Genomic DNA, 27,756 nt, shown 5'->3' with positions numbered 1-27,756 from the left:
GATATTTCTGCAGAACACTCTGCATTTCACACCTTTGCTGTGGCTCAGGGCAGAACTGCAGGCCTGCAGGCGCTTCCTGGCAGAGCTGTGGGAGGCTCTGGCTCCTGTGGATGTGAGCTGCCAAGCTGTCAGTCCCTCAGGCTGGCCTGGCTTGCCCTGGCAGAAGTGCCGTGCCTGAAGGACGCTGCCCTGTGCTCCAGCCTGCCCAGCAGCCCGGCTCCCTGCGCCGCTGCCCAGAGTGCTGCACACACTGCTGCCCTTTGCCAGGAGTCACAGGGCAGCCGGCACAAGAGTAGGAATCCTCAGCCAGGCCACCGGCCCTCGGCTGCCCCTGGCCTTTCTCTGCTCCTGGGCAGACTCGATGGCCAATGCCTCCAGTCTGGGCTGTGCCCAGCACGGCTACGCTTCCCCTCGGGAGCAGCCAGCTGCCAGCTGGGCTCTGAGAGCGGAGGATTCGCCCGCTGCCAGCAAGAGGCACCCAGGGCCCGGCTGCTGCCTCGTGCAGCTCCAAGGGCCTCCTTCCAGCCTGCCTCTGCCCAGGCTCAGGCTGCTCCGGGCTCTGCCAGGCCTCTGCTGGGGCTGCACCCCGGCCAAGGCCGGGCCCGCTCTCACCTCACAGGTGCTGCCAGCTCTGCACCAGAGGAGACCTTTCAGAGCCCCCGCTCTGATCCTTCTGCTTTCTCACTTGAGCAAGGCTCTCCTTCTGCCAAAGAGATTGCACCTGGGGATACAAATCCAAGTGGCAGGAACCCAAATGTACTCGAGTCACAGCTGCAGCCTGAATCTGCACAGGATGTCTTGGCTGCCCCACTCCTTTGGTTTTTCCTGCAAATGCCATTGCCCTTTCTGCCTCAACTAGAAATACCACAGCTGGGCAAAAACAGGCCAGTGGGTCATATTGCAAAGGCAGTGTGGTCTGGAGAGGATGAATGAAGAAGAGGCTTCCCCACTTACAAACCATACAAAAGAAGCCATAAGTGTGATTTAGCACCAATAAAAACAAGAAGGAAACGCTGACTTTTCTGAAGGGGTCAGAAGGAGGGGAATCTTCCAAATGAGTTGATGTTACTTTATTTAATTCCAATGAAACTTTATTTAATTCCAATCCTAAGATTGTGGACATAATTGTTGCATTCTTGTCTCCTACTTCCTCCTCTTCTGGACTGAAATGACGAGTCGTGCCAGGATGGATGCTGGCTTGGCTGATACTACAAATGGATGCTGTCCACAGGAAAAAAAACAAAACAACAAAGAACAGTGAACCATGAATTTCCAAGCTCAGTGCTTCACAGGCTCAATGAGAATTCCTCTAGTTCCTAGAAAGACCCAGAAAGCAGAACGCTGGGACCACCTGCTCCTCAATCATCATGTGCAGGACCTTGCCATCACAAGCAAACCTGGCCCAGAATCCCACTCATCTGTTTATTGGGATGTCTTCATCTTGCTGGGATTTTTGCCCTGCCAGTGCTCTAGAAATGGTGCTTTCTGTCCCTGGGGTTTCTTCCTTTCAGGAAACTCCAATGAATCACATAGGTCCCTGCCTCTGAAAGACAGGCATTGTGCTGATTTCCACAGAGAGACAGAGTAGTGTCTGCCTTTCCATGCCCTGCCCCTTCTGTGCCAGATGGCACCTTCCTTCCCAGCAGGGACAGCCCAGTGGCACTGGGTGCTGCAGTTCCCTCTCTGCCACACAACCTGGCAGTAACCCTGGGCCAGTTCCTGTCTGCTTGATTGTGCCAGGCAGCAAATGGGGCTGGGACGAGTCCCTCTCAGCTGTCCCTATTTGCATGACAGAAATCTCTAAGGGGGGGCACAAACCAGAGGGGAAAAAAACAGGGATCCTCAGAGGCTCACAGTGAGCCCCCCACAGCCCCTCCTGCCCACAGCCAAATCTCTGACAGCTCAGCCAGGATTGGATTCCTTGGCTTCCTGCACAACGGTTTCATGTCTCTGTACCCTGCATTGCTCTACTTCAATTCTTTTGCCATTAGATAAAATGGAACACACCACCAAAATACAAAACAGGGCAACAGAAATAATCAGAGGACAGTGTACCTGTCCTCTCATGAAATGCGGAGAGAGGTGGAGTTATTCAGTTGTGTGAAGAACAGGCCCCAGGGAGCCACGTATTGCCACTTTCCAAAACTCAAGTGTGGCTTTGAAGAAAGTGGGAGACATCTTTTTCAACAGGACAATTAAGAATATGATGTGGGCAAATATTTTTAAACACAAAGGGGATCTAATCAGAGTAGGTAGATGGAAGAATTTGCTTACTCGGAGCACGGTGCCACCCTGGCACAGGTTGCCCCAAGAACTTGTAGGTGTCCCCTCCCTGGAACCATTCCAGGTCAGGTGGCAAAGGGCTCTGAACAACCTGAACTCTTTAAAGATGTCCCTGCTCATTGCAGGACACTTGCACCAGATGACCTTTACAGGGCCCTGCCAGCCCAGCCCAGTCTAGGACGCCTCACCATTTTCGTTTCAACAGCACCAAGAGTGGAGGTGAGGAGGAAGGGGGCTCATCTGATGCCTTGGACTTCAGTGGAGGAGGAGCCCATCCCTCGCACTCTGTTTCACCTGCAGCCCCTTTGCATTTTACCTGCAGGAGCTCCTTGGCAGACCAGCGCCGCTCCTCATCTGCCTGCAGGCAGCAGCTCAGGAAGTCATGCAGCCAAGCTGAGAGGAGCTTGGGCTGCCGCAGCTGTGGGGTCCCTACTGTAGCTATCAGGTGTTTAACCTGGAGAAAAAGGGAACGCGAGGCTCCACCTGCTGCTTTCACATCTTTAACTGCTCTCCCAGTCCCTTTGTTTAACCTCTGTTCTTCAGTGGCAGTTACTGCCCGGGCAGAGACCCAGAGATGCCTTTCTTTCACCAACCAAAAATCCAAACCCTGATGCAGCCACAGCTTTTCCAACATCCTGCAGATCTTGCCTTGGCAGCTGATTTCATTGACTCACCTACTCAGTGGGAACTACCTCAACAAAAGCACGTTTGCTTCTCTGAGGAATCACACCATCTTGACAGACTTTTTGGAACAGGGACTTTGCTTTGCTATCCTAACTAATTCCAAGGATTAGTACATGAAAGGCATCTCTGCAGTGCTTCCTGGTCCCTTAAGCACAGCTGCCGTGGAACAAAACTCATCAAGCTTTTTGCTTTGTTCTTGAAAACAATGGTAATTTCAAGGAAAGAAAGGAAATCCATCAGTTAATCCCCAGGTAAGGAAACTAACATCTACAATCTTATATTCAACTCAGACACGTTAAGATGCCCGCACAAATGTATTGGGATGAAAATGCCTGCTTGGGCACACAGGAAACATCTGCAGCTCTGTCTCTCAGCTGTCTGAAAAGTTCGGCTTCCCATTATGCAGCAAAGCAAAACTTTTCGTGGTCAGAAGAAGGAGAGGTGCCATCCCTATGGTCACCCTCTGCTCATTTGGATACTCAAGTCAATGCATTAATGGTAGGCCCGTCCCAGAAAGTGCCAGGAAACAAATGGGAGGTTTTGTCAAGCTCTCCACATCACCAGGCTCTGGCTTGGTGATGTGGAGAACGTGGCTTGGGCCATGAGAGAAACACGGTCACTAAATGTTTCAGCAGCACTGCACCAAAAGCTAAAGAGACTCTGTGGCCTCTGCCCTGGTTTCAGGCAAGCTTCCCAGAGAGAAGAAACTGCACAGTGGGTTAGGTTCCTCTCTAAAAACCACAGTTTTAGAAACGTTGTTGGGTTTGGGTTTCCTTCCTTCATTTCTGAAAAGCTAACAGCAGTTCTAAGATGCTTGTTTCCTGTTGTTGGGGCCATCTACACAGACAAAAGAACCGGAAACACATATAACCCAAAGGAAAATGCTGCCTGAGAATGGAGTTTGTTTGCATGTGAGAAGGCTTGAGCTCCCCCACTGATGCAACCAAAGCTACAGCAGATGCTGATGTGTTGCAGGGACATTTTTAGGAGGAGACCTGGTGGAAGTAGCTCCAGCAGATGGCAATGGGATTTTGTCCAATGGCACGCAGGACAAGGGAAAGGTGAGAAAGACAGCGGGATCAGTGAGTATTTGCTCCTTACCAAGGCAGGACTTTGGTTCCAGTAAGGAGGTTCTCCATCTATCATTTCAATTCCCACAATTCCAAAAGACCATATGTCCACTTTGGGGCCATATGGTTGATGCGTCACCACTTCAGGCGCCATCCACCAAGGAGTCCCAGCTACCACGCACCCTCTACTCTGCTTAGGGGTGAGCCGAGTAGAGAGGCCAAAATCAGCTGAGGAGAAAGCAAAATAACTGGTTTTATTTTAATTCTGTGCAATTAGGAAACCAAGCAAAAGAATTTCCCAGTAGAACTTTGAAAATGCGCTGTTGAATCTCCTGGACAACTGTCCCTGCTCTGTTTTCTCAGGATTTTAGCCAAGGAAATATGGCACTGGTGACTTAAAAAATCCCCACATTTTTTATGCTGCCTCCAGCAGTGGCCTTTGTTCTTTGGAAGCTTTAGACTTGTAGCTCCCTTCCTCTAGAAGGGACACACACAGAGCAATGCCACTCTTGACTGCTTGTTCCTTGTCATGCCTTTGTACATGTTGTAACTGTGTCACCAGCTCACAGCGGGTGTCCCTGCACTGCCACCAGCACCATTTCTGGGGAACTGGCAGCCACTCAAAGCAGCCCCGCAGCCCCACATCCCTGGAATGCTGCACCTGACCAAGAATATACTGACCCAGCTTGACAGAGCCGTCGGTTCTGAGAAGGATGTTGGTGCTCTTTACATCTCGGTGGATCACGTAGTTTGAGTGGAGAAAATCCAGTCCTTGCAGGCACTGAGAGAGGAAACAGAAACAGGAGGACAAAAGTAAGTGATGTGATTTCATCACACAAGAAAGGACACAAAGAATCAAAAAAATTCCCTCTCCAGAGGAATGGGGAGTAATGGCAGAACACAGTGCCACTGAGAGGAAGAGCTTGCTGCTCCAACACTTGCAGAGCAGGACCTTTCTAAGGAAAGGCATATCAGCTTTTGAAAGAGCAGCAGCACCTGCTGTTGTGGACTGTCCCCTGCAATCCAGCCAGGATGACTGCTGCTGCAGGGGATGTGCTCAGAAGCAAACAGCATTTTGGGTGCACTCCAAAATTCTTTTTAGCTGAGGACTGAGAGAAACAAGTCTCTCTCTTTTCCTTTGCTGTTCCTTTCATATCCTGCCACCAGCACCTTTGCTTTTAGAGGCAAGGAGTGCAGTGAAGACAGACAAAAGTTTAGGGAGGCAAGATGGAGAACAGCAAATACAAGAGGCAGAGCGAGAACACAACAGCAGGAGATAAAAGTACAAGAACTGAGTACAGTGAGTGCAGGGCCACTGGCAGGCCTTTCACTTGAGATGCTTTTACTTGCCCATAGCATAGCAGCAACACAGAAGCAAAGCTTGGCACATGAAACCTCTCCTGTTGTGAGCCCCTGTTTCCCAGACAATCCTGCCCAAGCCCTGGGAAGCACAGATGGGATTGCTGACCTCCCGACTGATGGCTGCCATCTCATCTTCAGACAAGTTGGTCTTGCTGATGACATCGCCCAGGGTGCCTCCGTCCATGTACTCCATAACCAGCCAGAGTTCCTCACCCTGAAGGTGGCTGAAAGAAGGAATCAAAGGCATGGAGATAAACATGCATGGCAGGAATAGACATTCCATCTAGGCTGTGCATTTTTTGCAGTCTGTGCAGTCTCAAGGAGAAAGGCACAGCTGTGAAAAAGGAGATGGCTAAGATGGCCAGCAAGTGAAAAGTGCAGTTTAGTAACAGCCCAGATAAAAAATCTGTCAGGCATGGTGCTTCTGGAAATAAGCACCTAGTCTTCCTGGCATGCATAGCAATGGCAAAGAGGGGCAAGGATCTAAGGGAAATCCACTTTAGGGTGGTTAATCAGCATTTAAGAAACTTTAAATAATCAATCCCCAAAAAATGTGGAGGCAGTGAACTTCAAGGGTATTGACTTAGTAAGATACAGCTGATCCAGGTTTTGAATAATTTTTGAATAATTTTCAAACTACTTGTGCCAGAGAAGACTCATGCAGACAAGCTGCACTCTCTTCTCATCCACTGGAGATGAGTAGAGAAATATTAATAAATAATAATTAACAGCTCTACTTTCTGCCACTGACCAAAGTGAGTTTTTAACCTCTCATGTTTGCTGTATGTAAACGCACATTCATGGGATAAAGCCATGACCTCTCACCTGTCTAAATAACTCACAACACTGGGACTCCTATGCTTCTTCATGATCATGATTTCATGAAAGGTTAGTTGCTTTTTCCTCAGTTCTTGAAGATTTATTTTCTTTATAGCCACCTAAAATGACATTGAAAATCCGTGACTTGAAAAGTTGGTGGCACAAGAGCACAACACACATGGAGCGAGTGATTTTGCAATGACACAGCCGAGCTGTGCCAAACTGCCTCGTGATTAGGCACTGCAGTAATTAGGAACGGACATTCCAACAGCCCATTTCTCTGCTCCCTTGGGGGACAGTTACAGGACATGTGGGGCTACTGACGTTTTGCCTTGTTCACGTGCTAAGAGTGGTGTGTCAACCATCAGCCACAAACCTCTGACCACACTCTCTGCTGCTTTGTATGGGATTCAGAAGAAGTAATCCAGGCCTTAATACTCTGTGGATACATTCTGGGCTATGGGCAGGGCTTAGGGCTTTTAGGGACGCCTTGCAGATCTCTCCCTATGTGCAGTTCCCAAGTGCAGCACTGCAGGTGGCTAAGGAACTACCAGTAACTTTCAGATGTATTTGCTGGCAGCCAGAAATGAGAATTCAGGACTCTGAAGCTGTAGCCCCAAAGGGCAGTGAGGTGCTCTAAGGCACCACCTTGTTTTAGCCATGGAGGGCGAGTGAGCGCGTCCTTCTCTGAAAGGAACCGTTGCTCTCCACGCCTTCCTTCTGGCAGCTGAGAAGGACAAAGCCCCAAATGTATTTTGCAGGCTGGCACCAGTCTGTGCTTATTGTGCCTTTTTAGCACGGCACTACCCAAAACTCCAGCCACAGCTCACAGCAGAAGGGAAAGCCCTCAAGTGCAGCAAACTCTGTGGGGGCTGTTGACATTTACCTCTCCCCCTGTAGCATTGTTGAGTGCTCTAACCACATTTCCAAAAGACCTAGAAACAAAACAGAAGCAGAGAAAGGAGATGTTTAGCTCTTCGAGTGAAAGCCAGCCCACACAGGAGATCTCTGCTGTAAGTGCTAAAAACCTGCAGGATGCAGAGGGCTCTGCCAGAAGGCAGATGATGCATTTTCCTCTCAAGTGCATGGGCACTGGGCCTGTTCCTGAAGCACTGGGGTTCAACTTCTAAAGGGAGTTTTTTCTTTCATCTTGGGTTTCAGTGTCTAAACTGTATGGTTCCTCTCGTGACCACAGAATATTTCCTTCAGCAAACCATGGGAAAGAAATGTTCCTGAGAACTGTTATTTGACAGCTTTGATAGGGGGTAGATTGCTCTTTCAGGCAAACAAGATTCTTCTTTTTTCATTAGTGTAGCAGTAAGATTTTGAGACATACAAAAATGCTAGAGAAATTAACACAGAGCTGTCCCACACTTGAGAGACAAGGAGATCTTCTAGGTCCTATTCCTTGATGCAGACAAGACCTCAGCAGCATGGAGATGTCTCTGACAAAGCCTTCTGAGCACACACAAATTCTGAGTAGCACTGGGAGATGGGACAATCTATCCCCAGTGTGTGAACATGTTTGCAGCTGGCCTGACTTCATGCTGGATAGACATTCCACCAGAAAAACACCTGGCCCATGGCTGTGTAGAAGTAACTGAGGTTAGACTCACCCGCTGCCAATGTGTTCCAGTTCCGTGTATTTCATTGTGGGATTTTCCATGTTTACCATTCTCCCTGAGGGAAACAAAATGCAAGATGCTCACTTTAAAGCAGAGATATCTGCTTCTAGGAGATAGAAAAGGCAGCCCCACTGTCTGGGGCTCTGAGCCCTTTGTGGTTAGCTGGGTAACAACAACAACAAACCACAACAGCAACAGGACAGGCAGCCCTGCAGTGCAGATGGCTGGCACAGAGCCTGATTTTGTCCCGTTCTTTAAAGAGTTCTTTTGACAGGAAACAAAGCACAGGGAGATGCATTCCCAGGAGAGGAAGACATATTCTCCACCTTTCTGTTTGTAAACCATAGCAACTCAAGCTACAACCAATTCCAACAGGGCTTTCAGCATCAGGACCCTCACCCTTTATCAGCAGGCTGAGCTCAAAGATGCCCCTCTCCCAGCTAAGGAAGGCTCCACCCTCTGCAGTCCCACCAGCCCTCAGGGGCAGGGCAGCTACCACAACAAGGCTGGCAAAGCCCAAGCAGGGAACACTGACAAGAAGTGGGAAGAAGCCACAGGCAGCCTGAGCCCCGTACAAGCTGTTGCCCCCATTCAGGACACAACAGGATGGGTTTTGAGATCAGACACAGCGAGGTCCAGATCAATGGCCTTTTTGTCCCGACAGGTGATAGTAGACCTAGAATCCACTGGGCTCTGCTCTCAGCCCCACCAGGACTTATCTGAGAGCACAGAACTGGCAGCTGTTATGGGCAAGAAGCAGATTGATGGGGTTGTGCTGCAGAATCACAAAGGAATTGATGTGTTTTCCTAGAGAGTGATCTGAGCAGGGCTTGGGCCAATGGGTAGGATTCTAAGAGTCATGGGAAAGATTGGGAAACAGGTATGAAAAAGTGCCATGGATCTGAGGAATATACCATGGGTGGACTGGAGGCTCTCTCCTGAGAAGTGCCTCCAGTAAAGTTTTATCTGATCACGCCACTTGGATGTGTCTCTTGGACACATCTTTATAAGCATAAAACCAGAATATTAAAAAAAGGTTGTTATAAAAGTATCTGTTTTTTCTTCAGAGGCACATGGAAAACACCTCCTGCTCTTTATTTGTCTGTAACATGATGTTCTTTCAAAGTAGGTCTTACTGACAAAAAACTAGCATTCCCTTATTAACAAAAATATAGCATTCTCATGAAAATAAACTGCAGATGTAGTAGTGGTAACATTAACAGTCATAAAAATTACATCAGTAAGACATGGGGCAGAAGGGTTTCTTCAGGATGGAGAGAAACCAACTCCACCAAAAATACCCCATTAACCAACAACAAAAAAACACAAAACACAACCAAAAAACCCCACAACAACAAAAAACAAAAAAAACCCCAACAAATAATAAAAAACACAATAACACCTCACTCCCCCCCCCCCCCCCAAAGGAAAAAAAAAATCCCCAACTAAAAAGACAAAATTCCAAAACCAGTGAATTTCTGTGAAGTTTTTTTTCTCTGATGACTGGTTGGAAGTCAGGAGTCTAAGGAGAATTTAGGAAGCTAAGAATTCTGTTCAGTTTGGCCACTAGCACACAGGACTTGTCTAGATGATTTGCTAGCTCAAAGCCTTCTGCTGATACAAGAACAATCCCTGCTTCAGCATTTAGCAGAGAGGGAAGCTCAGGCAAAGCCAAGCCATTCCAAGCTGCCCTCAGAGACAGCAGGAACACCCAGAGCACTCTCGCTGCCTCAGAGCACAGCAGTTCCGTGGGGAGTCCTAAATGACCCCAGTGGGACACCAAATTCAGGAGGAGCATTTGGTACAGCTATGCTGACACCTGCACAGAATACACTGTCCTTCAGACAAGAAATACACCAGACATACCCAGCATCTCCAGGTACCCCTTCTCAATCTTCTGTCTTAAAGACATGAAGGAACTGCCCAAGATCGAGTTCCCAGGTTTGACAGAATGGGTTCCTGGAGGTAATGCTGCTGCGGCAGCAGGTTTACTGCCAGAGCCCATGTAGTTATGCTGAAAATTTAGCACTTCTGGTGGGCACTGTTCCTGTTCTTCACGCCAACCTTGAGGCTCTTCATCACCAGTTGGTTGCTGGAAGTCTTCGCAGGCTGCCAGGCGAGATAGCAACACTTCCACCTCAAGTCAAAGAGAACAAAGCAGTCAGAGACTACAGCTTGTCCCTGTCAGCCAAGGGTCATCGACTGTGAGGAAAGGGAAGGAACTGATTTACGAGGGATACAGACAGCTTGTTTCAATCCTCCATCTGGGGCACCCTGTTCCACTCTAAAAACATCTCAAGAAAGAGAGCAGGAACAGGCCAGGAGGAATCAATTTGAATGACTTCTGGCCAGAAGGCCACTGTTCAGGGCAGCAGCGGAGATTCAGCACAGCAGGAAATGTCCTTCAGAGTGACTGTGATACACACTAGAGCAGGATGGCACTCAGAAACATCATCCCACTCCCTTCTGCTCTGCAGTGGAAAGGCAAGAAGGGCAGAAAGCACCAGTTTGGTGACTGCACTCCTTCACTCACTTGATTTTGTAGAGCCTGAGGGAGGGAATTAACTTCCTCTGTGATGATTTTCATTTCTTCCTCCAGCCTCTTCTCCCATACCTTCATCCTAGCTTCAGTTTTCTGCAGCTCTGCCTGCACATCTTCCTTGATGGTCTGGAGAAAATAGAGAGGAAGTTTCGTGAGAGAAGTGGCTGCCACTCTCTCACTTACCTGGTTTTGTTGATCGCCCCTGTGCTGGAGATTCATCTCTTCTTGAATTCTTCTCATGTCTTTTTTGTTCCTCCTCTTCACTACCATGATGGCACTCTGAGCTTCGGGCAGCTCTGCTTGTGGCTCTGCCTTAATGTTCTGTACACACAAATGCAGAGCAAGTGACTGGGAGCTGTCATCAGGCTCAGCTTTTTCCTCTTGCAACCTCACATCTATTCAGCCACTTCTTTCTGCTTCCCTATCCACCTCTGCTTCCACTGAAAACCTCCTGTCCCGGTGCTGATCTCTGCAGATTCCAAGGCTCTGTGCTTTCAGTGCCTGTGGGACTCCTGGCCTCCTCAGTCCCAAGAGCTCCGTTTTATGCCCCTCTCTCTGCCCTTCCCTCTGTCACCTGGCCAGTCAGGCTTACCTGGCCATTCTGCTGTGGCTCTTCCACCTGCTGCCTGAGCTGCTCTTCCTGCTGTTGGGCTGGGAACAGCTCTCCCTGAGCCTGGCATGGCATCTCTGATAAAGCAAAGTGCTCTTTCTCTTTCACTAGAAGGACCTGCACAGAAAGCAAGAGGAGATGGGTTTCACCTTCCCATATGACATTTGTGGGCCAAGACTCAAAGGCTGATGGGCTCACACATTCCCAAAGCACTGTGGTGCTGCTCTCCTGGGTCATTTTCTTCCTGGGGGGAGGCACAGATTCCAAAATGACCCTGGCACTACAATCAGGGGCCATCTGGGACTGAAGCTCCAACAGCCTCTAAGACAGTTCACAGGGAAGGTGTGGCATTTCTCAAGGCTCTGGTGAGGGCCCCCTCTGTTTCTGCTGTGTCCTCTTTGTCTTTCAGTAGTGACTGACACCCAGCCCTGTCCCACAGCTCCATCCTGGCTCTGCAGGTGGCTTCCTGGCTGAGCTCACCGCTTGGGAGAGACACTTCTACAGTTCACGTTCTCTTCAGGCCTGTGCCAGCATTCCTGCTTTTGACGTCTGCACTCCTGTTAGAAACCCTGGCCATACAGGAGATAAGGATGCGTGCAAAGATCCTCTGACGGATGTCATAGAGCTTCTATGGCCACTTCAGTGTATGGAAGAGGACCAAGGTGTTTCTTCTCCCTCTTTTGTCAGCTGAGAATTCTGACCAGCAGTAACAGAGACTCTCATAAGGCCCCAATAACGAATACACTTACACACCCCTGGGGATGCCAGTGAAGGAAACCATGTGTCATATAATGCATGTATGACCAGAGTCACCAAACACCACTGAACCATGGAATTGTTCCACCTCTCTAGGACAGGCAGAAATTTAAAGAATTAACTGGGGACTTCAGGGCAGAAGAGGCCAGAGGAGGAAAATGGCTCTGAGGGGAAAAAACACCATATTTGGAGGGGGGAACCGCTGCCTGCTCAGAATCAGTCGATGGAACAGGTCTCTAATCCTTTCCTGAAAGGGATGCTTTAGGTGAGGTTTTCACCTCCAACATCCTTGGACCAGAGACGGGAAACTTAAATTACGTAAATGTTATAGATAGATAGATAGATAGATAGATAGATAGATAGATAGATAGATAAAGCTAGACAGATAGATCTCACTACTATAATATCGCTTAACTGTCCTGTCTATTGCTATAAACATCAACACTTGGTAGACACTGCACCGGTCAGCAGCATTCCTGAGATTGCTGTCCGGTTGTTTCAATAAACCACACTCCAGGGGAATATGGAGTGTGTAGGTTCTTATGGAAAGTTAACTGATCCAGAGCATTACACTGGGAACTACACTCCTTGTGCATCTGTGCTAAGGCAAGTTCTTCTCTTTGATTCAAGCACAATGGCAATGCTAAAGTTGCTGCAATAACAAATAAAGCCCAGGCCCTCCTAGCTCCTCTGACGATGAGCACTTTCCTAAGCTGCAGACTTCACCGCTAAAGGGATCCACAGAATCTCCCTACTTCTGCCTTTTGCCTCACAAGAAGCCTTGGCGACTACGCGCTTCCTTTCCTTGGCCACGCGGAACAAGGACGGCCCCCCACAGCTTCACGGACAGCACACTCTTCTCCTTGCAGCTTATCTAAAGCCAACAGACCGCTGGGCCAAAAGAGTCCGTACAAGTGAAGAACTCTTCTAGAAAACTGCACAACACTTCCTCAAGCCAAACACACCTTTCCACTAGGGAAAAACAAAGAAACAAATCCCTGGGACCGCCAGCACCACCACCTGTGCCCTTGGCCAATGCACTGCAGAAGCCCAGACATAGAGCTTCACTGAGCCAGGCAGCCAAAAGCTCACCCAGCCCTCAACAGGACAGCTCAAAGGCCAACTTCCAGCTGTCACTGCCTGCAGGAAATGGCTACGTCCTGCAGGACCCCAGCACTCAGCCTCCTCCGCCAGCAACAGCAAGTGCAGGCTGCCTGGAAACTTGCACCTCTGCCTTGCCCTAAAGAGAGCGCCACCCACAACTGGCACTTACTTTCTTGGAAGCATCAGGCTGGGCTGTCACCACAGACGGCCGCTTTTGTTTGTCTCGCTCCCTTTGCTCCTCTTTGGCTTCTTGTCCAGGAGCAGAGGGAACCACGGGAGAGACGGCTGTTGCTTTCGTCACCTGTGGCAAGAGAGAAGCGTGAGGGTCAGGCCGTTACCTATCATATCTAAACTCATTTCTCCTGGCATCTGCAACCACATCTTCTAAGGAGGACTCATCAGCTGTGTTAGCAACGCCATTCTAAGTCACTGCAACCAGATTAAAATGGGCCAATTCAACAGAACACGATATGGCTATGAATTTCAGATTCCTCCTTGGCTGCTATCAGCAAGCAACGTTGTCTCTGCAAAATGGAGCTTCTATTTCTTGCCAGCTCTCAAATGGACAAGTAGCAAAGAGCCGGCAAGGCCTTTGCTATTGCTGCTGCAGACAGGGAAAACTACAATTACATCAGAATGCCATCCTGTGCTGGAAAAGGGCAGCAAATGTTGTGCAGAAGCCCGCTTTCTGGCTGGAGAAGGAGAAAACGAAAAGGGCTTCTCCTCCTAGCACACCAAAAAACGCAGAAGCCACAGCATGGAAGCCTCAGCTACTCCAGCCTCTAAAGCACTGGCATGCAGTGAGGCCATGTTTGACAGAGCAACAGCCCTTGTGCTGAGCGCTGTCACCTGGGCATCTATGGAAGTCTGCCTGAAGGTTCCTCATGAGCCTCCCCTTGTCCAGGCTAAAGCTCCCTCAGCACCTCCTCCCTGGGCTTATGCTCCACACCCTTGCCCAGCTCCCGTGTCCTTCTGTTCACACGCTCCAGCCCCTCCATGACTATCTGCTTCACAGGGGCCCACAACTGCACACAGCACTGGCTGCCCCTGTGGCCGCAGCGCTGCCCAGCACAGGCCGACGCTCACTGCCCTGCTCCTGCTGCCCCTCTGCTGCTGACACAGCCCACCATGCCCTTGGCCTTCTGGCCTCCTGGCCACACGCTGCCTCACGTTCAGCTGCTCCTCACCACCAGCAGCCCTGGCTCCTTTTGGCCCACGCAGCTCGCCAGCCACACTCTTGCCCATCTGACTTCAAATACTGCATCCTCCATTTCAACATGTCCTTCCTCTTCTCTACAGTGCAAGACAGCACTCAAGGACTTGCAGCTTCACCCCCACTCCAGGCTCCAGTGCACTTTCCTAAGCTGCAGACTTCACCGCTAAAGGGATCCACAGAATCTCCCTACTTCTGCCTTTTGCCTCACAAGAAGCCTTGGCGACTACGCGCTTCCTTTCCTTGGCCACGCGGAACAAGGACGGCCCCCCACAGCTTCACAGACAGCACACTCTTCTCGTAGCAGCTTATCTAAAGCCAACAGACTGCTGGGCCAAAAGAGTCTGTACAAGTGAAGAACTCCTCTAGAAAACTGCACAACACTTCCTCAAGCCAAACACACCTTTCCACTAGGGAAAAACAAAGAAACAAATCCCTGGGACCGCCAGCACCACCACCTGTGCCCTTGGCCAATGCACTGCAGAAGCCCAGACATAGAGCTTCACAGAGCCAGGCAGCCAAAAGCTCACCCAGCCTTCAACAGGACAGCTCAAAGGCCAACTTCCAGCTGTCACTGCCTGCAGGAAATGGCTACGTCCTGCAGGACCCCAGCACTCAGCCTCCTCCGCCAGCAACAGCAAGTGCTGGCTGCCCGGAAACTTGCACCTCTGCCTTGCCCTAAAGAGAGCACCAGCCACAACTGGCACTTACTTTCTTGGAAGCATCGGGCTGGGCTGTCACCACAGACGGCCGCTTTTGTTTGCCTTGCTCCCTTTGCTCCTCTTTGGTTTCTTGTCCAGGAGCAGAGGGAACCACGGGAGAGACGGCTGTTGCTTTCGTCACCTGTGGCAAGAGAGAAGCGTGAGGGTCAGGCCGTTACCTATCATATCTAAACTCATTTCTCCTGGCATCTGCAACCACATCTTCTAAGGAGGACTCATCAGCTGTGTTAGCAACGCCATTCTAAGTCACTGCAACCAGATTAAAATGGGCCAATTCAACAGAACACGATATGGCTATGAATTTCAGATTCCTCCTTGGCTGCTATCAGCAAGCAACGTTGTCTCTGCAAAATGGAGCTTCTATTTCTTGCCAGCTCTCAAATGGACAAGTAGCAAAGAGCCGGCAAGGCCTTTGCTATTGCTGCTGCAGACAGGGAAAACTACAATTACATCAGAATGCCATCCTGTGCTGGAAAAGGGCAGCAAATGTTGTGCAGAAGCCCGCTTTCTGGCTGGAGAAGGAGAAAACGAAAAGGGCTTCTCCTCCTAGCACACCAAAAAACGCAGAAGCCACAGCATGGAAGCCTCAGCTACTCCAGCCTCTAAAGCACTGGCATGCAGTGAGGCCATGTTTGACAGAGCAACAGCCCTTGTGCTGAGCGCTGTCACCTGGGCATCTATGGAAGTCTGCCTGAAGGTTCCTCATGAGCCTCCCCTTGTCCAGGCTAAAGCTCCCTCAGCACCTCCTCCCCAGGCTTATGCTCCACACCCTTGCCCAGCTCCCGTGTCCTTCTGTTCACACGCTCCAGCCCCTCCATGACTATCTGCTTCACAGGGGCCCACAACTGCACACAGCACTGGCTGCCCCTGTGGCCGCAGCGCTGCCCAGCACAGGCCGACGCTCACTGCCCTGCTCCTGCTGCCCCTCTGCTGCTGACACAGCCCACCATGCCCTTGGCCTTCTGGCCTCCTGGCCACACGCTGCCTCACGTTCAGCTGCTCCTCACCACCAGCAGCCCTGGCTCCTTTTGGCCCACGCAGCTCGCCAGCCACACTCTTGCCCATCTGACTTCAAATACTGCATCCTCCATTTCAACATGTCCTTCCTCTTCTCTACAGTGCAAGACAGCACTCAAGGACTTGCAGCTTCACCCCCACTCCAGGCTCCAGTGCACTTTCCTAAGCTGCAGACTTCACCGCTAAAGGGATCCACAGAATCTCCCTACTTCTGCCTTTTGCCTCACAAGAAGCCTTGGCGACTACGCGCTTCCTTTCCTTGGCCACGCGGAACAAGGACGGCCCCCCACAGCTTCACGGACAGCACACTCTTCTCCTTGCAGCTTATCTAAAGCCAACAGACCGCTGGGCCAAAAGAGTCTGCACAAGTGAAGAACTCCTCTAGAAAACTGCACAATACTTCCTCAAGCCAAACACACCTTTCCACTAGGGAAAAACAAAGAAACAAATCCCTGGGACTGCCAGCACCACCACCTGTGCCCTTGGCCAATGCACTGCAGAAGCTCAGACATAGAGCTTCTCTGAGCCAGGCAGCCAAAAGCTCACCCAGCCTTCAACAGGACAGCTCAAAGGCCAACTTCCAGCTGTCACTGCCTGCAGGAAATGGCTACGTCCTGCAGGACCCCAGCACTCAGCCTCCTCCGCCAGCAACAGCAAGTGCTGGCTGCCCGGAAACTTGCACCTCTGCCTTGCCCTAAAGAGAGCGCCACCCACAACTGGCACTTACTTTCTTGGAAGCATCAGGCTGGGCTGTCACCACAGACGGCCGCTTTTGTTTGTCTTGCTCCCTTTGCTCCTCTTTGGCTTCTTGTCCTGGAGCAGAGGGAACCACGGGAGAGACGGCTGTTGCTTTCGTCACCTGTGGCAAGAGAGAAGCATGAGGGTCAGGCCGTTACCTATCATATCTAAACTCATTTCTCCTGGCATCTGCAACCACATCTTCTAAGGAGGACTCATCAGCTGCGTTAGCAACGGCATTCTAAGTCACTGCAACCAGATTAAAATGGGCCAATTCAACAGAACACGATATGGCTATGAATTTCAGATTCCTCCTTGGCTGCTATCAGCAAGCAACGCTGTCTCTGCAAAATTGAACTTCTATTTCTTGCCTGCTCTCAAATGGACAAGTAGCAAAGAGCCGGCAAGGCCTTTGCTATTGCTGCTGCAGACAGGGAAAACTACAACTGCATCAGAATGCCATCCTGTGCTGGAAAAGGGCAGCAAATGTTGTGCAGAAGCCTGCTTTCTGGCTGGAGAAGGAGAAAACGAAAAGGGCTTCTCCTGCTAGCACACCAAAAAATGCAGAAGCCACAGCATGGAAGCCTCAGCTACTCCAGCCTCTAAAGCACTGGCATGCAGTGAGGCCATGTTTGACAGGGCAACAGCCCTTGTGCTGAGCGCTGTCACCTGGGCATCTATGGAAGTCTGCCTGAAGCCTCCTCATGAGTCTCCCCTTGTCCAGGCTAAAGCTCCCTCAGCACCTCCTCCCTGGGCTTATGCTCCACACCCTTGCCCAGCTCCCGTGTCCTTCTGTTCACACGCTCCAGCCCCTCCATGACTTTCTGCTTCACAGGGCCCCACAACTGCACACAGCACTGGCTGCCCCTGTGGCCGCAGCGCTGCCCAGCACAGGCCGACGCTCACTGCCCTGCTCCTGCTGCCCCTCTGCTGCTGACACAGCCCACCATGCCCTTGGCCTTCTGGCCTCCTGGCCACACGCTGCCTCACGTTCAGCTGCTCCTCACCACCAGCAGCCCTGGCTCCTTTTGGCCCACGCAGCTCGCCAGCCACACTCTTGCCCATCTGACTTCAAATACTGCATCCTCCATTTCAACATGTCCTTCCTCTTCTCTACAGTGCAAGACAGCACTCAAGGACTTGCAGCTTCACCCCCACTCCAGGCTCCAGTGCACTTTCCTAAGCTGCAGACTTCACCGCTAAAGGGATCCACAGAATCTCCCTACTTCTGCCTTTTGCCTCACAAGAAGCCTTGGCGACTACGCGCTTCCTTTCCTTGGCCACGCGGAACAAGGACAGCCCCCCACAGCTTCACGGACAGCACACTCTTCTCCTTGCAGCATATCTAAAGCCAACAGACCGCTGGGCCAAAAGAGTCTGCACAAGTGAAGAACTCCTCTAGAAAACTGCACAATACTTCCTCAAGCCAAACACACCTTTCCACTAGGGAAAAACAAAGAAACAAATCCCTGGGACTGCCAGCACCACCAGCTGTGCCCTTGGCCAATGCACTGCAGAAGCTCAGACATAGAGCTTCTCTGAGCCAGGCAGCCAAAAGCTCACCCAGCCTTCAACAGGACAGCTCAAAGGCCAACTTCCAGCTGTCACTGCCTGCAGGAAATGGCTACGTCCTGCAGGACCCCAGCACTCAGCCTCCTCCGCCAGCAACAGCAAGTGCTGGCTGCCCGGAAACTTGCACCTCTGCCTTGCCCTAAAGAGAGCGCCACCCACAACTGGCACTTACTTTCTTGGAAGCATCAGGCTGGGCTGTCACCACAGACGGCCGCTTTTGTTTGTCTTGCTCCCTTTGCTCCTCTTTGGCTTCTTGTCCTGGAGCAGAGGGAACCACGGGAGAGACGGCTGTTGCTTTCGTCACCTGTGGCAAGAGAGAAGCATGAGGGTCAGGCCGTTACCTATCATATCTAAACTCATTTCTCCTGGCATCTGCAACCACATCTTCTAAGGAGGACTCATCAGCTGCGTTAGCAACGGCATTCTAAGTCACTGCAACCAGATTAAAATGGGCCAATTCAACAGAACACGATATGGCTATGAATTTCAGATTCCTCCTTGGCTGCTATCAGCAAGCAACGTTGTCTCTGCAAAATGGAGCTTCTATTTCTTGCCAGCTCTCAAATGGACAAGTAGCAAAGAGTCGGCAAGGCCTTTGCTATTGCTGCTGCAGACAGGGAAAACTACAACTGCATCAGAATGCCATCCTGTGCTGGAAAAGGGCAGCAAATGTTGTGCAGAAGCCCGCTTTCTGGCTGGAGAAGGAGAAAACGAAAAGGGCTTCTCCTGCTAGCACACCAAAAAACGCAGAAGCCACAGCATGGAAGCCTCAGCTACTCCAGCCTCTAAAGCACTGGCATGCAGTGAGGCCATGTTTGACAGGGCAACAGCCCTTGTGCTGAGCGCTGTCACCTGGGCATCTATGGAAGTCTGCCTGAAGGCTCCTCATGAGCCTCCCCTTGTCCAGGCTAAAGCTCCCTCAGCACCTCCTCCCTGGGCTTATGCTCCACACCCTTGCCCAGCTCCCGTGTCCTTCTGTTCACACGCTCCAGCCCCTCCATGACTTTCTGCTTCACAGGGCCCCACAACTGCACACAGCACTGGCTGCCCCTGTGGCCGCAGCGCTGCCCAGCACAGGCCGACGCTCACTGCCCTGGTCCTGCTGCCCCTCTGCTGCTGACACAGCCCACCATGCCCTTGGCCTTCTGGCCTCCTGGCCACACGCTGCCTCACGTTCAGCTGCTCCTCACCACCAGCAGCCCTGGCTCCTTTTGGCCCACGCAGCTCGCCAGCCACACTCTTGCCCATCTGACTTCAAATACTGCATCCTCCATTTCAACATGTCCTTCCTCTTCTCTACAGTGCAAGACAGCACTCAAGGACTTGCAGCTTCACCCCCACTCCAGGCTCCAGTGCACTTTCCTAAGCTGCAGACTTCACCGCTAAAGGGATCCACAGAATCTCCCTACTTCTGCCTTTTGCCTCACAAGAAGCCTTGGCGACTACGCGCTTCCTTTCCTTGGCCACGCGGAACAAGGACAGCCCCCCACAGCTTCACGGACAGCACACTCTTCTCCTTGCAGCATATCTAAAGCCAACAGACCGCTGGGCCAAAAGAGTCTGCACAAGTGAAGAACTCCTCTAGAAAACTGCACAATACTTCCTCAAGCCAAACACACCTTTCCACTAGGGAAAAACAAAGAAACAAATCCCTGGGACTGCCAGCACCACCAGCTGTGCCCTTGGCCAATGCACTGCAGAAGCTCAGACATAGAGCTTCTCTGAGCCAGGCAGCCAAAAGCTCACCCAGCCTTCAACAGGACAGCTCAAAGGCCAACTTCCAGCTGTCACTGCCTGCAGGAAATGGCTACGTCCTGCAGGACCCCAGCACTCAGCCTCCTCCGCCAGCAACAGCAAGTGCTGGCTGCCCGGAAACTTGCACCTCTGCCTTGCCCTAAAGAGAGCGCCACCCACAACTGGCACTTACTTTCTTGGAAGCATCAGGCTGGGCTGTCACCACAGACGGCCGCTTTTGTTTGTCTTGCTCCCTTTGCTCCTCTTTGGCTTCTTGTCCTGGAGCAGAGGGAACCACGGGAGAGACGGCTGTTGCTTTCGTCACCTGTGGCAAGAGAGAAGCGTGAGGGTCAGGCCGTTACCTATCATATCTAAACTCATTTCTCCTGGCATCTGCAACCACATCTTCTAAGGAGGACTCATCAGCTGCGTTAGCAACGGCATTCTAAATCACTGCAACCAGATTAAAATGGGCCAATTCAACAGAACACGATATGGCTATGAATTTCAGATTCCTCCTTGGCTGCTATCAGCAAGCAACGCTGTCTCTGCAAAATGGAGCTTCTATTTCTTGCCAGCTCTCAAATGGACAAGGAGCAAAGAGCCGGCAAGGCCTTTGCTATTGCTGCTGCAGACAGGGAAAACTACAACTGCATCAGAATGCCATCCTGTGCTGGAAAAGGGCAGCAAATGTTGTGCAGAAGCCCGCTTTCTGGCTGGAGAAGGAGAAAACGAAAATGGCTTCTCCTGCTAGCACACCAAAAAACGCAGAAGCCACAGCATGGAAGCCTCAGCTACTCCAGCCTCTAAAGCACTGGCATGCAGTGAGGCCATGTTTGACAGGGCAACATCCCTTGTGCTGAGCGCTGTCACCTGGGCATCTATGGAAGTCTGCCTGAAGGCTCCTCATGAGCCTCCCCTTGTCCAGGCTAAAGCTCCCTCAGCACCTCCTCCCTGGGCTTATGCTCCACACCCTTGCCCAGCTCCCGTGTCCTTCTGTTCACACGCTCCAGCCCCTCCATGACTTTCTGCTTCACAGGGCCCCACAACTGCACACAGCACTGGCTGCCCCTGTGGCCGCAGCGCTGCCCAGCACAGGCCGACGCTCACTGCCCTGGTCCTGCTGCCCCTCTGCTGCTGACACAGCCCACCATGCCCTTGGCCTTCTGGCCTCCTGGCCACACGCTGCCTCACGTTCAGCTGCTCCTCACCACCAGCAGCCCTGGCTCCTTTTGGCCCACGCAGCTCGCCAGCCACACTCTTGCCCATCTGACTTCAAATACTGCATCCTCCATTTCAACATGTCCTTCCTCTTCTCTACAGTGCAAGACAGCACTCAAGGACTTGCAGCTTCACCCCCACTCCAGGCTCCAGTGCACTTTCCTAAGCTGCAGACTTCACCGCTAAAGGGATCCACAGAATCTCCCTACTTCTGCCTTTTGCCTCACAAGAAGCCTTGGCGACTACGCGCTTCCTTTCCTTGGCCACGCGGAACAAGGACAGCCCCCCACAGCTTCACGGACAGCACACTCTTCTCCTTGCAGCATATCTAAAGCCAACAGACCGCTGGGCCAAAAGAGTCTGCACAAGTGAAGAACTCCTCTAGAAAACTGCACAATACTTCCTCAAGCCAAACACACCTTTCCACTAGGGAAAAACAAAGAAACAAATCCCTGGGACTGCCAGCACCACCACCTGTGCCCTTGGCCAATGCACTGCAGAAGCTCAGACATAGAGCTTCACTGAGCCAGGCAGCCAAAAGCTCACCCAGCCCTCAACAGGACAGCTCAAAGGCCAACTTCCAGCTGTCACTGCCTGCAGGAAATGGCTACGTCCTGCAGGACCCCAGCACTCAGCCTCCTCCGCCAGCAACAGCAAATGCTGGCTGCCCGGAAACTTGCACCTCTGCCTTGCCCTAAAGAGAGCGCCACCCACAACTGGCACTTACTTTCTTGGAAGCATCAGGCTGGGCTGTCACCACAGACGGCCGCTTTTGTTTGTCTTGCTCCCTTTGCTCCTCTTTGGCTTCTTGTCCTGGAGCAGAGGGAACCACGGGAGAGACGGCTGTTGCTTTCGTCACCTGTGGCAAGAGAGAAGCATGAGGGTCAGGCCGTTACCTATCATATCTAAACTCATTTCTCCTGGCATCTGCAACCACATCTTCTAAGGAGGACTCATCAGCTGCGTTAGCAACGGCATTCTAAGTCACTGCAACCAGATTAAAATGGGCCAATTCAACAGAACACGATATGGCTATGAATTTCAGATTCCTCCTTGGCTGCTATCAGCAAGCAACGTTGTCTCTGCAAAATGGAGCTTCTATTTCTTGCCAGCTCTCAAATGGACAAGTAGCAAAGAGTCGGCAAGGCCTTTGCTATTGCTGCTGCAGACAGGGAAAACTACAACTGCATCAGAATGCCATCCTGTGCTGGAAAAGGGCAGCAAATGTTGTGCAGAAGCCCGCTTTCTGGCTGGAGAAGGAGAAAACGAAAAGGGCTTCTCCTGCTAGCACACCAAAAAACGCAGAAGCCACAGCATGGAAGCCTCAGCTACTCCAGCCTCTAAAGCACTGGCATGCAGTGAGGCCATGTTTGACAGGGCAACAGCCCTTGTGCTGAGCGCTGTCACCTGGGCATCTATGGAAGTCTGCCTGAAGGCTCCTCATGAGCCTCCCCTTGTCCAGGCTAAAGCTCCCTCAGCACCTCCTCCCTGGGCTTATGCTCCACACCCTTGCCCAGCTCCCGTGTCCTTCTGTTCACACGCTCCAGCCCCTCCATGACTTTCTGCTTCACAGGGCCCCACAACTGCACACAGCACTGGCTGCCCCTGTGGCCGCAGCGCTGCCCAGCACAGGCCGACGCTCACTGCCCTGCTCCTGCCGCCCCTCTGCTGCTGACACAGCCCACCATGCCCTTGGCCTTCTGGCCTCCTGGCCACACGCTGCCTCACGTTCAGCTGCTCCTCACCACCAGCAGCCCTGGCTCCTTTTGGCCCACGCAGCTCGCCAGCCACACTCTTGCCCATCTAACTTCAAATACTGCATCCTCCATTTCAACATGTCCTTCCTCTTCTCTACAGTGCAAGACAGCACTCAAGGACTTGCAGCTTCACCCCCACTCCAGGCTCCAGTGCACTTTCCTAAGCTGCAGACTTCACCGCTAAAGGGATCCACAGAATCTCCCTACTTCTGCCTTTTGCCTCACAAGAAGCCTTGGCGACTACGCGCTTCCTTTCCTTGGCCACGCGGAACAAGGACAGCCCCCCACAGCTTCACGGACAGCACACTCTTCTCCTTGCAGCTTATCTAAAGCCAACAGACCGCTGGGCCAAAAGAGTCTGCACAAGTGAAGAACTCCTCTAGAAAACTGCACAATACTTCCTCAAGCCAAACACACCTTTCCACTAGGGAAAAACAAAGAAACAAATCCCTGGGACTGCCAGCACCACCACCTGTGCCCTTGGCCAATGCACTGCAGAAGCTCAGACATAGAGCTTCTCTGAGCCAGGCAGCCAAAAGCTCACCCAGCCTTCAACAGGACAGCTCAAAGGCCAACTTCCAGCTGTCACTGCCTGCAGGAAATGGCTACGTCCTGCAGGACCCCAGCACTCAGCCTCCTCCGCCAGCAACAGCAAATGCTGGCTGCCCGGAAACTTGCACCTCTGCCTTGCCCTAAAGAGAGCGCCACCCACAACTGGCACTTACTTTCTTGGAAGCATCAGGCTGGGCTGTCACCACAGACGGCCGCTTTTGTTTGTCTTGCTCCCTTTGCTCCTCTTTGGCTTCTTGTCCTGGAGCAGAGGGAACCACGGGAGAGACGGCTGTTGCTTTCGTCACCTGTGGCAAGAGAGAAGCATGAGGGTCAGGCCGTTACCTATCATATCTAAACTCATTTCTCCTGGCATCTGCAACCACATCTTCTAAGGAGGACTCATCAGCTGCGTTAGCAACGGCATTCTAAGTCACTGCAACCAGATTAAAATGGGCCAATTCAACAGAACACGATATGGCTATGAATTTCAGATTCCTCCTTGGCTGCTATCAGCAAGCAACGTTGTCTCTGCAAAATGGAGCTTCTATTTCTTGCCAGCTCTCAAATGGACAAGTAGCAAAGAGTCGGCAAGGCCTTTGCTATTGCTGCTGCAGACAGGGAAAACTACAACTGCATCAGAATGCCATCCTGTGCTGGAAAAGGGCAGCAAATGTTGTGCAGAAGCCCGCTTTCTGGCTGGAGAAGGAGAAAACGAAAAGGGCTTCTCCTGCTAGCACACCAAAAAACGCAGAAGCCACAGCATGGAAGCCTCAGCTACTCCAGCCTCTAAAGCACTGGCATGCAGTGAGGCCATGTTTGACAGGGCAACAGCCCTTGTGCTGAGCGCTGTCACCTGGGCATCTATGGAAGTCTGCCTGAAGGCTCCTCATGAGCCTCCCCTTGTCCAGGCTAAAGCTCCCTCAGCACCTCCTCCCTGGGCTTATGCTCCACACCCTTGCCCAGCTCCCGTGTCCTTCTGTTCACACGCTCCAGCCCCTCCATGACTTTCTGCTTCACAGGGCCCCACAACTGCACACAGCACTGGCTGCCCCTGTGGCCGCAGCGCTGCCCAGCACAGGCCGACGCTCACTGCCCTGGTCCTGCTGCCCCTCTGCTGCTGACACAGCCCACCATGCCCTTGGCCTTCTGGCCTCCTGGCCACACGCTGCCTCACGTTCAGCTGCTCCTCACCACCAGCAGCCCTGGCTCCTTTTGGCCCACGCAGCTCGCCAGCCACACTCTTGCCCATCTGACTTCAAATACTGCATCCTCCATTTCAACATGTCCTTCCTCTTCTCTACAGTGCAAGACAGCACTCAAGGACTTGCAGCTTCACCCCCACTCCAGGCTCCAGTGCACTTTCCTAAGCTGCAGACTTCACCGCTAAAGGGATCCACAGAATCTCCCTACTTCTGCCTTTTGCCTCACAAGAAGCCTTGGCGACTACGCGCTTCCTTTCCTTGGCCACGCGGAACAAGGACAGCCCCCCACAGCTTCACGGACAGCACACTCTTCTCCTTGCAGCTTATCTAAAGCCAACAGACCGCTGGGCCAAAAGAGTCTGCACAAGTGAAGAACTCCTCTAGAAAACTGCACAATACTTCCTCAAGCCAAACACACCTTTCCACTAGGGAAAAACAAAGAAACAAATCCCTGGGACTGCCAGCACCACCACCTGTGCCCTTGGCCAATGCACTGCAGAAGCTCAGACATAGAGCTTCTCTGAGCCAGGCAGCCAAAAGCTCACCCAGCCTTCAACAGGACAGCTCAAAGGCCAACTTCCAGCTGTCACTGCCTGCAGGAAATGGCTATGTCCTGCAGGACCCCAGCACTCAGCCTCCTCCGCCAGCAACAGCAAGTGCTGGCTGCCCGGAAACTTGCACCTCTGCCTTGCCCTAAAGAGAGCGCCACCCACAACTGGCACTTACTTTCTTGGAAGCATCAGGCTGGGCTGTCACCACAGACGGCCGCTTTTGTTTGTCTTGCTCCCTTTGCTCCTCTTTGGCTTCTTGTCGTGGAGCAGAGGGAACCACGGGAGAGACGGCTGTTGCTTTCGTCACCTGTGGCAAGAGAGAAGCATGAGGGTCAGGCCGTTACCTATCATATCTAAACTCATTTCTCCTGGCATCTGCAACCACATCTTCTAAGGAGGACTCATCAGCTGCGTTAGCAACGGCATTCTAAATCACTGCAACCAGATTAAAATGGGCCAATTCAACAGAACACGATATGGCTATGAATTTCAGATTCCTCCTTGGCTGCTATCAGCAAGCAACGCTGTCTCTGCAAAATGGAGCTTCTATTTCTTGCAAGCTCTCAAATGGACAAGGAGCAAAGAGCCGGCAAGGCCTTTGCTATTGCTGCTGCAGACAGGGAAAACTACAACTGCATCAGAATGCCATCCTGTGCTGGAAAAGGGCAGCAAATGTTGTGCAGAAGCCCGCTTTCTGGCTGGAGAAGGAGAAAACGAAAAGGACTTCTCCTGCTAGCACACCAAAAAACGCAGAAGCCACAGCATGGAAGCCTCAGCTACTCCAGCCTCTAAAGCACTGGCCTGCAGTGAGGCCATGTTTGACAGGGCAACAGCCCTTGTGCTGAGCGCTGTCACCTGGGCATCCATGGAAGTCTGCCTGAAGGTTCCTCACGAGCGTCCCCTTGTCCAGGCTAAAGCTCCCTCTGCACCTCCTCCCTGGGCTTATGCTCCACACCCTTGCCCAGCTCCCGTGTCCTTCTGTTCACACGCTCCAGCCCCTCCATGACTTTCTGCTTCACAGGGGCCCACAACTGCACACAGCACTGGCTGCCCCTGTGGCCGCAGCGCTGCCCAGCACAGGCCGACGCTCACTGCCCTGCTCCTGCCGCCCCTCTGCTGCTGACACAGCCCACCATGCCCTTGGCCTTCTGGCCTCCTGGCCACACGCTGCCTCGCGTTCAGCTGCTCCTCACCACCAGCAGCCCTGGCTCCTTTTGGCCCACGCAGCTCGCCAGCCACACTCTTGCCCATCTGACTTCAAATACTGCATCCTCCATTTCAACATGTCCTTCCTCTTCTCTACAACGCAAGACAGCACTCAAGGACTTGCAGCTTCACCCCCACTCCAGGCTCCAGTGCACTTTCCTAAGCTGCAGACTTCACCGCTAAAGGGATCCACAGAATCTCCCTACTTCTGCCTTTTGCCTCACAAGAAGCCTTGGCGACTACGCGCTTCCTTTCCTTGGCCACGCGGAACAAGGACGGCCCCCCACAGCTTCACGGACAGCACACTCTTCTCCTTGCAGCTTATCTAAAGCCAACAGACCGCTGGGCCAAAAGAGTCTGTACAAGTGAAGAACTCCTCTAGAAAACTGCACAACACTTCCTCAAGCCAAACACACCTTTCCACTAGGGAAAAACAAAGAAACAAATCCCTGGGACCGCCAGCCCCACCACCTGTGCCCTTGGCCAATGCACTGCAGAAGCCCAGACATAGAGCTTCACTGAGCCAGGCAGCCAAAAGCTCACCCAGCCCTCAACAGGACAGCTCAAAGGCCAACTTCCAGCTGTCACTGCCTGCAGGAAATGGCTACGTCCTGCAGGACCCCAGCACTCAGCCTCCTCCGCCAGCAACAGCAAGTGCTGGCTGCCTGGAAACTTGCACCTCTGCCTTGCCCTAAAGACAGCACCACCCACAACTGGCACTTACTTTCTTGGAAGCATCAGCCTGGGCTGTCACCACAGACGGCCGCTTTTGTTTGTCTTGCTCCCTTTGCTCCTCTTTGGTTTCTTGTCCAGGAGCAGAGGGAACCACGGGAGAGACGGCTGTTGCTTTCGTCACCTGTGGCAAGAGAGAAGCGTGAGGGTCAGGCCGTTACCTATCATATCTAAACTCATTTCTCCTGGCATCTGCAACCACATCTTCTAAGGAGGAATCATCAGCTGCGTTAGCAACGGTTTTCTAAGTCACTGCAACCAGATTAAAATGGGCCAATTCAACAGAACACGATATGGCTATGAATTTCAGATTCCTCCTTGGCTGCTATCAGCAAGCAACGTTGTCTCTGCAAAATGGAGCTTCTATTTCTTGCCAGCTCTCAAATGGACAAGGAGCAAAGAGCCGGCAAGGCCTTTGCTATTGCTGCTGCAGACAGGGAAAACTACAACTGCATCAGAATGCCATCCTGTGCTGGAAAAGGGCAGCAAATGTTGTGCAGAAGCCCGCTTTCTGGCTGGAGAAGGAGAAAACGAAAAGGACTTCTCCTCCTAGCACACCAAAAAACGCAGAAGCCACAGCATGGAAGCCTCAGCTACTCCAGCCTCTAAAGCACTGGCATGCAGTGAGGCCATGTTTGACAGGGCAACAGCCCTTGTGCTGAGCGCTGTCACCTGAGCATCCAT

General features: G+C 52.0%; 1 protein-coding gene across 1 annotated transcript; it reads right to left on the bottom strand.

Annotated features, from left to right (window-relative positions):
- Positions 1–1,055: 1,055 nt before the first annotated feature.
- On the bottom strand, positions 1,056–27,756 carry LOC135291257 (uncharacterized). Its single transcript, XM_064405291.1, has 21 exons — positions 27,745–27,756; positions 27,065–27,196; positions 25,310–25,441; positions 23,555–23,686; positions 21,800–21,931; positions 20,045–20,176; positions 18,290–18,421; positions 16,535–16,666; positions 14,780–14,911; positions 13,025–13,156; positions 10,978–11,112; positions 10,377–10,706; positions 9,710–9,980; positions 7,835–7,898; positions 7,105–7,153; positions 6,225–6,337; positions 5,506–5,623; positions 4,719–4,818; positions 4,069–4,265; positions 2,600–2,737; positions 1,056–1,221 (listed from the first exon to the last, which is right to left on the bottom strand). The coding sequence occupies exons 1-21, from the start codon at positions 27,754–27,756 to the stop codon at positions 1,144–1,146; spliced, it is 2,793 nt and encodes a 930-aa protein (XP_064261361.1). The 3' UTR covers positions 1,056–1,143.

Source organism: Passer domesticus, chromosome Z (genome assembly GCF_036417665.1).
Source record: "Passer domesticus isolate bPasDom1 chromosome Z, bPasDom1.hap1, whole genome shotgun sequence".
NCBI lineage: Eukaryota > Metazoa > Chordata > Aves > Passeriformes > Passeridae > Passer > Passer domesticus.
Note: the sequence above shows the minus strand (reverse complement) of the source record. Positions and strands in the feature narration are given on the sequence as shown.

What these genes read in the sequence shown, in the direction of transcription:
- LOC135291257 (XM_064405291.1), bottom strand. An exon ending in AGCCTGATGCTTCCAAGAAA is followed by an intron (nt 11,113 to 13,024) that starts GTAAGTGCCAGT and finishes CTTTCTGTGCAG; the next exon opens with GTCCTTCTAGTGAAAGAGAA. An exon ending in GGGGTACCTGGAGATGCTGG is followed by an intron (nt 7,899 to 9,709) that starts GTATGTCTGGTG and finishes TGTTTCCCTCAG; the next exon opens with GGAGAATGGTAAACATGGAA.